At 48.9% G+C, this 14,177-nt stretch overlaps 1 protein-coding gene across 3 annotated transcripts; it reads right to left on the bottom strand.

Annotated features, from left to right (window-relative positions):
- Positions 1-1,991: 1,991 nt before the first annotated feature.
- On the bottom strand, positions 1,992-13,402 carry LOC148887530 (KAT8 regulatory NSL complex subunit 1-like). Of its 3 annotated transcripts, none has more exons than XM_089014740.1 (15): positions 13,280-13,402; positions 9,380-10,706; positions 7,290-7,431; positions 7,094-7,156; positions 6,423-6,511; positions 6,219-6,354; positions 5,985-6,141; positions 5,753-5,908; positions 5,034-5,189; positions 4,088-4,227; positions 3,870-3,994; positions 3,730-3,787; positions 3,535-3,647; positions 3,209-3,443; positions 1,992-2,676 (listed from the first exon to the last, which is right to left on the bottom strand). In XM_089014740.1, exons 2-15 carry the CDS (start codon positions 10,636-10,638, stop codon positions 2,446-2,448), a joined length of 3,060 nt encoding a protein of 1,019 aa, XP_088870866.1. In that variant the 5' UTR covers positions 10,639-10,706; positions 13,280-13,402; the 3' UTR covers positions 1,992-2,445. The 3 variants fall into 3 exon arrangements, with proteins under 3 accessions (XP_088870866.1, XP_088870865.1, XP_088870867.1); XM_089014739.1 differs by lacking the exon at positions 13,280-13,402 and adding an exon at positions 12,288-13,250; XM_089014741.1 differs by lacking the exon at positions 13,280-13,402 and adding an exon at positions 12,037-12,235.
- Positions 13,403-14,177: the final 775 nt, after the last annotated feature.

Genomic DNA, 14,177 nt, shown 5'->3' on the forward strand with positions numbered 1-14,177 from the left:
TGTTGTCAAAACGTTCAATTTGTCGAGGGGAAATCTGACAACGTGAAGCCGCTTTTTAGCAGTTGTGGAACTGTCGCAGCTTGGAATTGAAGCGGTTTACGTGCGACAGGAGATGTGAGACAATATCTTTACGCCAATAGATGCTATAGCTTTGTTTGTTTTCAACATTTAGCTTGTAGCAGACGTGCATCTTTCCCTACATTACATCACTAAAGGTTGAGTGAAGGCCTAGCTAGCTAGCTGTTAGCTAGCTAGCTTTCTATCCTAGTTACTTAGCTATCTATTAGCTAGCTAGCTATCTAGACTGCCGCGTGTGGCTGCCGCTGCTCACCCACAGAAAAACTTATCCTGTGACTTTAAAGTGACCTTGAGTTTTGAAAGGCGCTTATATATGAAATGTATTAATAATAATAATAATTATTATATGGTGGGGCATAGTAGCAGCAATACACTTACTGATAAAAATACACAATACACTTACAGTATTTTGTCTAGTTTTAAGGCTTATTTAGTCGAAAATTATGTTTTATGGCGACCTGGGAACGGATTATTCTCATGTTAATGGTTTTCTATGGGAAATTAATGTTTGGAAAACACACTTTTCACTATAAACACACTTTCTGGGAACCAATTAAGTTCATAAGTCATGGTATCACTGTAATGATAAAATTAACTTGATTTCACTCACCCACTGGACCAAAAAGTTGCCAGGAATCTGTCCATCCTTTGACTGGAGGGCGGTTAAAGGGGAAGCAGGAAAGCGTAGCTGCGCGCAGCTCCAGTTAAGCACCTTAAAATAACTGAAAAAAAAAGTTTATCCAAAGCAGACATTAAGGAAAATTGTGTAGAATTAAGACATTTACGGGAACCGCCCAGTTTGCGGTCTATTAGCACTCTCTGCTGGTATAAAGTTGACAATGCATAGAATGAAAAATTCTGGCATCTAAATAATACTCATAATAATACACTTCATTTTTAAGCGTCTTTCAAAACTCTCAAGGTCACTTTCGTTTTCTTTCTTCGGGTGAGCAGTGACAGCCACACGCGCCAGCGTTCACTCAACCCGGAATACAGTGGGACCATGGCTTACGCACACAATTGGTTCCGAAAAGGGCCAAGTGTGTATCCCAAAAATTAATTTCCCATAGGAAACCATTAAAATGAGAATAATCCGTTCCCAGGTCTCCATAAAATATCATTTTCAACTAAATAAGCCTTAAAACTACACACAATATTCTGTAGATATAAATCTAACTATTTAGCTAATACATAGCTAGCCAGACAGCTAATGGATAGCTAGCAAGATAGCCAGCTAATACATAGCTAATAGATAGCTAGCTAGATAGCCAGAGAGCATCATATTCAGTTTTTTTCAAGATGGCTGACTGCTTTTTACTTTTAACTTAAAATTTATTTTTGAGATTTTGGCGGCTCGCTTGTTTTCCTCACAGAGAAGCGGACAGTCGGCACGCTACACCAGATTCCGCCTAGTTGCCATGGTAACAAAAACAATTCAAATGTTACTACCCTCTCAGCTTTTTGGCATCCATCTTGTCAAGTTTATTTAATTAAAAACAGATATTGTCCACCCCCCAAAAAAAAAAGCTTAGCGGGCGCTTCATGGGAAAAAAAGGCGTCCCAAGTTAAACATAAATGTTTTAATGGAACTATTTACAAAAAAAAGCAAACAATAGTGATAACTGCTGCGACAATCAAACAGGTACATCAACATGTGACGTCACTACTGAAGAGAGAAGAACAGTGATTGGCTGAGGCAAAAAAAAAAAGCAAACTAAGATTTTTTTTTTTGACTTTTCGTTTTGCATAGTCAAGAGTTTGACGGACGGGAGGAACTAACGTGAGATGGAAACGGCGAGAGCCTGAATAAATCCGAGCTCAATACCACATAAGTGTTAGTAGCGCCTCCAAGGACAAGTGCGGGCCCCGCCATGGATGGGGAGTGGGGGGTTTTGTTTGTTTGTTTTTTGGGAGGGGGGGGGGGGGGTCACAGTAGGAATGGTTCACAAGTCAAAGACAACGTTACGCTGGACATACGAACATGTCGGGAATGGAAAAAAACCAAAGCAACCAAAGTCAACAAGTGCTCTGAGGGCGGAGGGGGAGGAGGGCTGCATCCTAAATGTACCTGTTTATTTGGATTTTCTTGTGAGTCACTCCACTACAATGTACAATGGGGGGGGATTACAAACAAACTAAAGGATAGAAAAACACCCTTTGGCCATAAGTGGAGGAGTCGCTACATCGTGCGCTACGAGTGTACACGTCCACGTATCAAAAACAACACCCCCCCCCCAAATCCATGTAGATGTTTCGCCTACGACACAAATATGACGGGTAGCGTCTATCTGCGTGGGATTCACTAAAAACTGTGAAAGGATTAGACTGATGTTTGAATATCAAACAACAGGAAGCGCACAAGTCCGCTCACAGTCGGCCGGGGCCGCCGCCGCCGCCTCCGGGTGCGTTGTCGTCGTCCTCGTAGTCATCGTCGTGGTGGCAACAAGACGGCTCGCCGTCATCAGAGTCGGGTCGGCCTAAGGCGCGGCACCCCGACAGGCTTCGCATTCTGGGCGTGGCGTGCTCGCCGTCCGCCTCGGGTTCCGGCGCCGGGTCTTCGGCCATTGGGAAATTGCGCCGTTCCCACGGCGCCACGGTCTGGGGGAAAGAGTGATGAGTTAAAGGACAAGCGACACCTCCGGATAAGTTGCGTTCATAATTTGTAAAATGACTTCAAATGACTTGTACTGAGCGCATTTTACAAAGAAGTCTTGTTTTCGAGTTGATGACGATGCCCTGAGTGACATCGCGAAGGGCATCATTTTCTGGGCGCTACATCGAGTCCAGATGGCTCGAATTGATACGGAATGACTTCTTTAATTAAATGCAAACATTTATACTTTCCTCTTCAGAACTATTTGAATCATATTCATAACTGGGTGAGTAACAAGAAAGTGTCTTTCTCCGAATCTGAACTCACTGAAGCTATTGTTTTGATTTGATTTGTTTCGAGCTCAATTTGCGGCAGTTTTGGGACACTAAGTCATTTTTAATTGGTGTTTTGCATTTGACTAAAATATCAGCCCGTGTGTTTTAGATGCTCTGATGTCAGTTAGGAAACAAAAAAAAATGGCGTCAGTTGTCCTTTAGACGCAGGACGTGAGATGGCGGCGGTGCAAGTTGGTCGTACCCTCTCCTCAAAAGCAAAGTCGGGCGTGGAACATCGCGTATCCTCGCTGGATACGAGGCGGTGCGAGTCACGCGAGCAGGGCGTGTCGGGGCTCGGCGGGCTGACGGGCGAGGGCATGTAGCCGTAGTCGTGTAGCGCCGGGTAGTGGCTGGGCTCCGGGGACGCCGGCTGAGGGGTGGGGGGGTTGGTGCCACCCAATAGCGGCGTGGTGCGCCCGTCCAACGACTTGTACGACCTGACACGGGGGAAGAAAAGTGGCGTTGCGGGCGTTACTCGAGTGAGCGTGGTCGCCCCCACCTAGCTAACATGTTGCCGGCCGGCATCACCTGCTACCCCTCCGCTTGGCGGGCGCCAACGCCATCCAGGTCCAGCGAGAACGCTCCTGGTCCTCGTACGGCTGGTGCAGCTGAACAAAGGCCGCGTCTGACAAGTCTTCCACCTATGAAACAAAATGGCCGCATGTCCAAAAGCCATTTTGCGAGGAGGGGGAGGGGTAAAAAAAAAAAACAACACACACTCACCTCGCGCTCATTCTCCTCCGGCGGCGTCGCCTGCGACAGGATGTCCACGGCCCGCCAGCTGGACGCAGACGTCAGGCTTGTGAGTGGGTGCAGAGGTTGGGGGAGAGGGTGGTGGGGGGGGGGGGGAAACGGGCGTGTACCTGGGCGTGAGGATTTCCTTATACTGCAGCTTCTCCACCCGCGTGGTGGCGGCCACCGACATGGGAATCACAATGTTGTTGATGTCGAAGGAGCTTTCGCCACGTCTCCTCTTGATGGGTTGCAACTGGAGCGCACACGTTCATGTCATAAATAGCTACAGCGCTAACAGAGTTCCCCCGCTAGCCCACCCTCCCCGCCTTATATTTGATGTTCTTACAGGTGTGCCGGCGGCGCCAAACGGCGAGGCGTTGTCCGAGCACGTGGAGAGCTGTCGGGCGACGGGGCTGTGGACGCCGGGCAGCGCCTGGTAAGGGGCGGCGCCGCCGCCGCCTGACTCCAGGAAGAATTTCGGAGACGCTGCGGGAACATCAGACACGTTGAAGGACACATTCCAGCGTGGACGACAAGGAGACAAGATGAAGACATTTCTGCTAAGGGCAAAATATTCCAAGCGGGCAAATTTCTGGAACTTGAGGGAAGTTTGAACGAAAAGTACAGTGATAACTCGGTTTTTGACCTTAATCTGGTCCAGAAACCAGTTTGAAAACAGATTTGTTTGAAAACCGAATCAGCGCTTCCCATTATAATAAATGAAAAAAAAATTAATTAATCCCAAGTCTGTAAAGCAACTTTTTAAATGCACATTTTAACTATTTGAATAATAATAATAACAATCATAATAATACATTTCATTTATAAGCGCCTTTCAAAACTCTCAAGGTCACTTTAGTCACAGGATCACTTTTGCTGTGGGTAAGCAGCGGCAGCCACATTAACTCAAATATGTAGATAGAAAGATAGCTAGCTACCTAATAGATAACTAATAGATAGCTAGCTAGTTAGATAGCTAATATTATTTTTGGGGAAGTGCATCAGCTCTTCTGCAGTTCCCCCTAAGCTGCGCTAAGATACGCGGCGGTCAGGACCCTCAACAAGGTAAACTGCATGCAGATGCCCTCAGTTTGGCTGAAAACTGAATTTCGGTCGTATACTGGGGCTTAAAAACCCAGAAATCTTTGGTTGAAAACCAAATTGGACGAGAACCGAGACGTTGGAAAACTGAGGTTTAACTGTTTCGCGCTCATAAATGTTTTTTTTCAGAGCCTCTTTTCTACTTTTTCCATCCTCCCCGCAAATAATCCTCGCGCTCTTTGTTAACTCACAGTCGCTCCTGTCCAACGAGGGCTCTCGTAATCTCTTGCGGCTGTAGTTTTTGTCGTAGGCGCCGGGAGGCGCAGACGCGACGTGAAGACGCTCCGTCTTGCAGGCGGCCTCCGACGTCCTCGACTTGTCGGCTCGACTCTTGTAATGGCTCAGCCCTGGAAAAGACGAAATTGTGGAAACGGGGTGGTCAGATTTCAAACGGAAATAGTGATACCTCGATTTACGAACCCCTTGGCTTAAGACATTAAACATTAAAGAGACTGGCAGACGACAGAGAGAAAGTGGATAGAAAACAGTGACATTTGGACTAATTTCAACTTTGATAGTTCAAAGGCAGAGTGTAGACTGCAAGGTTAAAATTCCCATCAATCAGGCTCACCAAATAACCCGCACAAGCCATCACAAAGGTAAATAAAACGACTTTATTATACAGTACAGTTGATTTCTTTAATTATAATACAATAGCACATTGATTATACATAAAATAAGGTATATTTTGTAGAGTTTTAAGGCTTAGAAAATTATAAAGTAGGACATTATGTTTTATGGAGACCTGGGAATGGATCATTCTCATTATAATGGTTTCCTATGGGAAATTAATTTTTGGGATACACAATTTTCACCTTACACACTCTGTCTGGGAACCAATTAAGTTCGTAAGCCAAGGTATCACTGTATTTCATTTTAGGACCGAGTACAATTATGTGAGGTCACTCACGGACTGCCATGAGCGAGCTGGCGAACTTGTGCTTCTCTTTGGATGACGACAGTTTGTGTTTGAGCGAGAACTTCTTGACGGGTTTGCTTCTCTCCAACAAGCGGCCGCTCCAGCAGCTCTTCATGGCCTGCTGCACTCGAAGCCCCACCCCAACATCTGTACACGCAAGAAGGATTTAAAAAAAAAAAAATCAACACAACAACAAAAACCTGCCAAAACAGTAAAGACCCACCATCTTGGAAGGACAAGATGGGATGAACACCGAGATCCAGTCTGGACAGACGCTCCAGGACAGGCAGGTGGAATTGGGGGTCTTCTCGCGGGACGGGCCGGCCGCCGCACATCACGCAGCTGGGGTTGACTCGGCAGGCGCAGCCGCTTCGAGACGCCTGCTCGGATGACATCGACGAGAAGGAAAATATTAGCATGCTAACGTCGCTAAGCTTCAACGGAGACGCCAAGTTACCTTTCCCGTCAGGTTAGCCACCGCGTTGGGCTGGATGAGCCTCCGCCGCCGCCAGCCAATCAGAGGTCGCGTACGCGCCGCCACGCACGTGCCGTCCGCCGTCTGCTGGAGTTTGCCGTCAACGCTCTCGCCCACCCTGCCACATTTCCTGCTACGGTTATGATCACCCTAGCCGCCATTTTGACCTTCGTCATCGCCACTAACCTGCTGAGGACGCCGTTGACCGGCTGGCCGTTTTGGGCGTTCCAGGGTTCTGCGGTGACGATGTGGTCCGCGCACTCTGAAGACGATTCCTGCAGCATTAACAAATTCACACAATGACACACACACATACTTGCTTCCATGATAATAGTTGGAGTGTGTTTCAGAATTTCAAGCTGGATCTTGGCAGTCAAAAGTTGCTTGTAGCTATCCTACAAGCTTTCTATTTACTTCAGGGTTGATTGAACGCTGGCGCGTGTCACTTTACAGTCACAGGATCCGTTTTTCTGTGGGTGAGCAGCGGCAGCAAAACGCAGCAGCGTTCACTCAACCCGGAATAACTCAAATAGATTGAAATGTAGCTGGCTAGCTGATCGATAACTAATAGCAAGCGAGCTTATAGATAGCAAATTGCATATATTATGTTGCAAATATTTAGCTAGCTTGGTAGCCAGCTAGCTAGCTAATAGATAACAAATAGAATGACGAGGAGAAAGAAATGAGTTTCTCAAAGTGAGAGTTTTCAGTCGAGGAAGGTTTGATGCATCGCATCCAATTTTTGGAACTCGTGAGCGTTTTACCCTCAAATGTATACGATTCATAACAAATTAACAAAAATGGTCACCAAAATTGTAATCGCAGTGAATGAGTTAAAAGGTGAACGGAAATATTACCTGAGAGTTAGCAGGCTCCGCTTTGACTTCTTGAGGCCCGGCGCCCCCCAGTTCCACAGAACCCTGCGGGGGAGACGGCAAGAAAAAGAAATGCTCAAAACACACCAACTAACCCGGTAGGTTTTGGGTTACAAATTGAGGATGGGCGCTAATATTTTCGAGCTCCATTTCCCACGGATTGGACGCGGCGACCGACCTTGGTGGCGCGGATCTGCCTGAAGATGTCCGTCTGCTGTCGGATGCGATACTCCAAATCGGAGATGTGAGCCTGCAGCCAGTTCCAGTGACTGATGATGGCCGCCCTCTCCAGAGTGTAGCGACTCTCCGCACGCTTCCATCTGCCACGCAAAACAAAACACGGTTGGCGTGGAAAGTTTCCAGCTTTGAAAATACCTCACAAACATTAACGATGCTAACTGTGTGAAACGTCAACGGCGTCATGTTGGTATGCGGACGGAATTGCGCAGGCCCGACGGTGGCGGGCGGGCAGTACGACAAGGGCGTGGGGAAGGAAAGAATTGCAGCAGTCATGGCGCGGGGTGGAGTTACATAACAAGAGCGGCCTCGCTCCGTGTTGACAAACTGACAAATCAGCCAAATGCATCCAGATGTTTCCGACAAGCTGCGGCTAACTACTAAATAAACGTCACGTGCCCCTAGCTTTTTTTATTTTATTTTGAAATTTCCCATGTTTACTGACAATGACTCGTTCCCAACAAGCTACTTGTCGTCAATGGGAAAACGGCTAACAGAGCGACGTAGTCTTTCAATACGTGAGAAAGGAGACAGGAAAGGCAAGCGGGGTGACACACCGTTGCCAGTCTGCGCGTCATGCGCTGCAGCTGCTTGAGGTCAGGGGTCAAAAAGGTTCATTAACAACACACTTCTGTAGTTCCTGCCGCGGAAATTATTTTCTTTTTAAACAAGAAAATAAGTAACCGCCAGACATATAAAAGATTGCAATAAATTATATGTGTCTGGAGATTATTATTATATATTTGCTATGCTTATTTATTTACTATCTATTAGCTATCTAGCTAGCTATTTTCTATATGGCTATCTAGCCTAGCTTTCTATCTATTTGAGTTACTTCCAGGTTGAGTGAACGCTGGCGCGTGTGGCTGCCGCTGCTCACCCACTGCAAAACTTATCCTGTGACTGTAAAGTGACCTTGAGTTTTGAAAGGTGCTTAGAAATTAAATGGATTATTATTATTAATAATAACAATGGACTCCCACAGCGGGGCTGAGTGGCCTTGCCGCAGTCATAAGCGAGGGGAACTTCCTGCCAAATAGTGCTCCCGTCGCACTGGCCGACGACACGGCGTTTCTTCCTGGACATGTTTGCGCCCCCTGATAAACAACTTTGCCGCGTTTCCGTTACGCTCCCACCCAACTGCAATTGCCCCCCCTCCTAACCGCCTCAGTAGGCGGTCCAATAACTTTTCGCACCCTCTGTGGTTGCAGTCTTGTGATGTTGCGGCTCTTGGAGGAATCCTTTTTGGGGAGGTTTGCTTGTTTTGAACAAGGGTTACAAGTGTGCATCTTTTTTGACGCCTCTACAGGAAGACAAAGAATCAAAGGTGCTCTCTGTGTGTGTTTGTGTTGCTAACTCGCCATGTTTAAAGGACACCTCCGTTGCGTCACATGTTGCGTCCATTATTTGTAAAATCACTTCAAATGACTTCTACTGAGCACATTTGACAAAGATTCAAGCGCATACGAGCTATATTTTATGTTTTAAGACTCGCGCTGAATATTCAGGCAGTCTGGAAGGTGTAACTTTACATAAATTCCCAGCGGACAAATCAGGCCATTTCCAATGGAGCTTGTGCGCCATATTGTGCATTTTCTGGGCGCTACATTGGAGTCCAGACAGCACGAATTGATACAGAAGGACTTCTTTAATCGATTGCAAACATTTATGCTTTCCTCTTCAGAATCATATTCATAAAGCATCTTCTCTGAATCTGAACTCTCTGAAGCCATTGTTTTGATTCTGGAGCACGGCAGTTTGTGAAGGAGTATCCTGGCGTGACATCACGAACAAGGGGGCGGGACTTTCTGAATCTCGCCAGTTTCAAGCTCATTTTGTGGCAGTTTAGGGACATTTTACGTCTTTTTTTATTGGTGTTTTGCATTTGACTAAAAACATCAGCCTGCGTGTTTTGGGTATTTTAGATGCTATAAAACGTTATTCTGATGTCAGTTAGGAAACAAAAAAAATGGCGTCGGTTGTCCTTTAATTTTGATTTTTGGCGCATTGCTGATGACGTCACGTACTCACATTTTAACATGTCGCTGCTCCACGTCCACCCTGGTGAGCTCCTCCTCCTCCAAGTCCGAGTCGCCGCCGGAACTGCTCTCCGTCACGTCCGAGTCGAAGGCTTTCTCCACCGAGCGCAGGTTAGCCGAACCGCTCAGGTACAAACGTTCCAGTTCCAGCGGCACCGAGCCGCTTTTCAGGAAGCGGGCCAGGCTGTTGTTGGCAGCCGAGTGGCGCCCGGTCCTCCACGCCGCCGATCCCGAGGCGGCGTGGTGGTGGTGGTCCTTGCGGCCGCCAGCCATCAGGCGGCTAACGGCCGAGTCCAAGAAGCTGCCCAGCTGCTGCTGAACGTGGCGCTCCACCTGCTTGGCCTGGACCACCTGCAGGCGCTTGCGCAGCCGTCGCAGGCGGCCTTCGATTTCCACCTGTCGGCTGCCGTTGAGCCGCGCCCGCTCCCCCACTTGAAGGTCCGGCGTGTCAGACGGGGAGGCGCCGGACGGGGAGGCGCCGCCGGACGGGGAGCCGCGCCGGCTGCATCCCGGCCTGTCAAGGTCCGACGGCTCAGGACTCGGGCCGCCGCGCTCCGAATCCACTTCTTGGTTGTCACGGGCGAAGGGCGACGGCGCCGAGTTTTGACACCCCCCCGCAGAACGCTTGCGGTTAATGGTTCCTTTAACGGCCAGGTGGGCCGGATAGCCGTCGGCGTCCGACGGCGCGGCGACCGGAGCCTTGTCCCCGTTGACGGCCGCCATGACGCAGCCGGAACCGGACACGGCGGCTAATTTCTTAGCCAGGCCGTTGACGGGCTGCCCCCCGCCGTTGGCGTTGCCGCTCATCAGGCTTTTGAGCCGCCCCCCGGAAAGTTCGATGGTGTGCCGCTTCCTCAACAGGAAGTCCCCGCCGTTGAGGAGGGAGCCGGGTAAGATTCTGTGACTTTTCAAGACCGACTGTTTGATGAGGACCCCTTGCAGCGTGATGGACTCTTTGGTTGAGGGCACGGGGGTCACATCAGAGCAAAGGTAGGAAGCCACCAGGGGCTGAAGTTTGCTTAGCGAGTCCCCTTGGGGCGGGGTCTTTTGCTGCTGATCGTCGAGGGGACGGGCGTCTTCGGGGGCCACCTTACACTTGGGGGGTCCGCCGGCGTGGATGAGGATGTTGCTGGCGTTGGCGTGGTTGTCGGCGCTGGCCGGTGACAAACTCGACGACGGCGCGGCCAGTTTGAAGCGGATGTGGTGAGCTTCGGCTGGGGCGTCGGTGAGAGCGGGCGCCATCGCAGCCATGCAATGCAGAGGGACGGGCACGGCGGCCTGCTCCACACCCCCCGCTTACTGCCCCCCCGGAGGACAGCCTGGGCAGGAGAGAAATAGGGAGTCACTTTGATCATTTCTCACAAATCTGTATTAACCACCAGTCCTCATAAGGCCGACGCTATTGCATTCATTTCATTTATTTTGAAGGAATTACGCGGATCTTCCTTTTTAATTTGCTGTTTATTTACATGATGACTCAACACAACGTGTTGAAAAAGGTTTTCATGACGCAACGCTCGTGGCTCAACAAACATGTCGTTTTTCTGGTTCGCGGAAAAGTGAAACTTTTGGAGATGTGAGGATTTCGCCCCGGACGCCAACCACATGGACCCAAAAGGTTGTTTTGGTGCTAAACGGAGAGATGACATTGAGTGAAATGCGATCAACCCAAAAGTTTAAAGTCTTAAACCCTTTGCGTTAAAGACCAAAGCTGTGAAGTACCTTGTTTTGAAATATAATCCATACAATATATATATATATATTAGGTGGATCAAAAGAGTTGCACTGACAGGATGGGGAACATAGTAGCCATTTCCCAGGACTATTTCCTCATTAGCATCCAAATCAGTTCTTCCATCAATATCAATGGCATCGTACTAGCAAAAATTGTACTTTTAAGTATTTCATCAGAAATGTACATTGAAATAAATGCAAAACTAATGAATACAAGGTGGCCGTCTGATTTTTTTTTCCTCCACCATGACTATGTATTATAATGCGGTCGGAAACGGGAGTGCAAAGAGATTCCAGCAAGTCAGCTGTTCACTACAATAACAGGTTCGGTACCGTTGACTCAAGTAGCACCATGTGCCCCCCTTAAATTGCTCAAAAAGGCACCAGGAATAAATAAACAGAAGCTAAAAGAGCAAGCGAGCCTCCCGCGCCCTGCTAAATCGGGTGGATTTAGACCCGTGACGTCACAGCGTCTGCTGCACATTGTGTCAAAGGAGTTGTTGCGTGCACATGAAGGTGCCGCGACCAAAACGGCTTGACGGCGTCGCCATCCATCACACGATCGCCCCCCCCCTCATATTTGGTTCACTGCGGTTATTGCAAGGCTACGCCATGTTGGGACTTCCCAAGCATATTATGTAATCCGCCTTTTTAGCACACAAACACCGACACCGAATCGAGGGTCGCGTTCCATTCGTGGCCCACAAGCATCCAAATGTCTTGGTGGTGTTGACGCAACGGGCGCAGCGGGCACGTTGGCGCCAGTCGCCAACAACAAAAAAAAAGAACTGTCACCATGGCTGATCACGTTAACTCCGTCGCCGCCGCTGCAAATAACGCGAACGGGGCCCTCGTAAGCGATCGCAAGGCCACCGTGAACGTCTAAACGACTCGATCGCGCATACGTTAAATTACCCGCTCGCCAGCGGTGCCGGGGCAAGCGGGCAGACAGGCACCCACGCACGCCTCATTACGCAAGGCGAGATTTGGCCAACTGGTCCCAAGAACGACGCTGAACGCGCGGCCCGCACGGCGAGGCGCTTGCTTGCTCGTTTGCCCGCCTAGTTTGCTCGCGGTCGCCCGCGCGGGAGCAACGTAGGCGCGGACAAGTTGAGAGCAGGAAGACGACGCTAGCTGCGGCTAACAAAGGAAAAGGAGGAACCTACCACGTGACGAGCTCGCACTATCCGAGGGAATTCGCCCAACAATTGCCTGCACTCCGCTCGGAGGGTGGGTGGGGAAGGGAAGAAGGGGGGAACAAGGGCAAGGGGGAAAAAGGCTGCTGGAATCGACCTCTAGGCCATCAATTTGGCCCCAAAACGGAACCGGGGGCCCGCCAGACGGGGGCCACTCGGCTTCGTTCCGGACCGAGGCAATGGACGAATCAACGATCTCCACCTTGCTCGCTCGCAGACTCGCAACCTCGCTCGCCTTCCTTTACCGATTTCAGCACAAGGCCGTCGAACGAGTCCTCCCGGGCCGCGAGGCGGACAAGTGGAGAGTCTCTCCGGCCGAACCTGGGCCAGATTCTCGCTTTGCGACGGGCCAGAAGCGCTCCGGGCGGCCGCTGAAAGCTCGTTTTTTTTCTCGGCTTTTGGGGAGAGACGCTGATAAAATGGCGGCTAGCTGCTCGCTCGGCTTTGAGCTGACAAACACACGAGCGCCGTACTGCGCGTGCGCACAAGAAACGCTGCCAGGAGGCGGCAAGGCAAGGCGGCCCCCCGGCAGTACTGCCGTTGTCCGCCAGACGGCGACCGCATCAAACAAACAACAACAACAACCAACGACATAAAAGGCTTGAAACGTCATATTTGTGCCAATTGCACCACAAATACGCAAGTAATCTGCGTTACTTTGTTACTGTAATTGAGGGTGGAGCTTTTGGCTTCACATTCCTTTGAACAAAAATGCGTATTTTTATTTTGGTGGTACCTACACTGTCATTTTTGGGGGAAATAGTTTGAGTTTTACTCCATTTTCTTTCTTACTGTTTCAGAGTAACTTGCAATGACCAACATTTATGTACTTTCTATTCCTAGATTGTTTTTTGCTTGATTGACATCTGTGCGACTGCAAAACAAAACAAAAAATGGGAAAGGGGACGCTCATGACCCATGCTCCCCAAAACACAGAACATGAAGAAAATGGTATACTGTACCTTCAAATCCATGCTTGTGGTCTGGATGTCGTCCGTGAAGTATTCCCAAGCTTGGTCAACAAGCATATCCAGAGCACCTGAAGTGATAAAAATGTAAATTAAATCATTTGCAATCACTAAGTGGCCAACTGTCATAACATACTGTCCATCTTGTCACTTTGCTTCCTGCGAATTGGTTTCCTAGCGAAAATCAGGGTGCATAAAGAACAAATGTTTGTTCACCAATTATTCATAGCCCACCTGAAAACTGCACCTCTGGTTAATCACCGGACTGGTTTTCCAGTTTGCAATATGACAAATAAGGGATTGGTCGCCTGTTAATCGCAGGTTGCAGTTCTAGTACAACTTTATCGAACTGATCCCCATCAATGTCACGGCACGCCATGACTGCCTGTTGGGGAGACTCGAACTCAGATCCTACCATCTGCAAGTCAGCCGACGCTCACGCAGCAAAAAAAAAGTTGTTGCGCGCCCCTGCATGCCAATGTTGAGTTGGGACAAGTTGGCATGCATGACTTTTCATTCTGATTTTGTTTGTATGGATATGAGCATGGCTGCCGGGCATGACTGGTCACCCCCAGCTGTTTTGGGGGTCAAGTTTGAATTCTGTTAGAGAGTTTAGCAGTGAAGCTAATGGTAACCAAGTAGCCTGAGCGACATCAGGCTAAGCTAAGCTAAACGAACCTAAGCCTCCGTTACTTGTGCCGCATGACTTCTGACTGAAAAGTGAGCTAAAAAGGTCAGCCTGGTTCCAAGGGGACGTTTAAAATTGTGGGAAATTCCTCTTGTGGCGGTGACAAGTGTGGCGTTTTTTGATTTACAGCAAATAATAAGTCATAAGTGTTACTTACCTGCTTGCCCGTGCTGTTACTAAGCGTTTAGAAGCGCCTAACAAGCC

The sequence above is a fragment of the Hippocampus bargibanti genome, linkage group LG15, assembly GCF_051943395.1.
Source record: "Hippocampus bargibanti isolate YZ-2025 linkage group LG15, ASM5194339v1, whole genome shotgun sequence".
Classification (NCBI taxonomy): domain Eukaryota; kingdom Metazoa; phylum Chordata; class Actinopteri; order Syngnathiformes; family Syngnathidae; genus Hippocampus; species Hippocampus bargibanti.

Bases quoted from the DNA above. Each gene is read 5' to 3' on its own strand.
- LOC148887530 (XM_089014740.1), bottom strand. From the start codon at position 10,638: ATGGCTGCGATGGCGCCCGCTCTCACCGACGCCCCAGCCGAAGCTCAC. The intron at 6,142-6,218 runs GTAACTTGGCGT...TCATCCGAGCAG, and splicing joins TGGCTAACCTGACGGGAAAG to GCGTCTCGAAGCGGCTGCGC. The intron at 5,909-5,984 runs GTGGGTCTTTAC...TTGCGTGTACAG, and splicing joins CATCTTGTCCTTCCAAGATG to ATGTTGGGGTGGGGCTTCGA.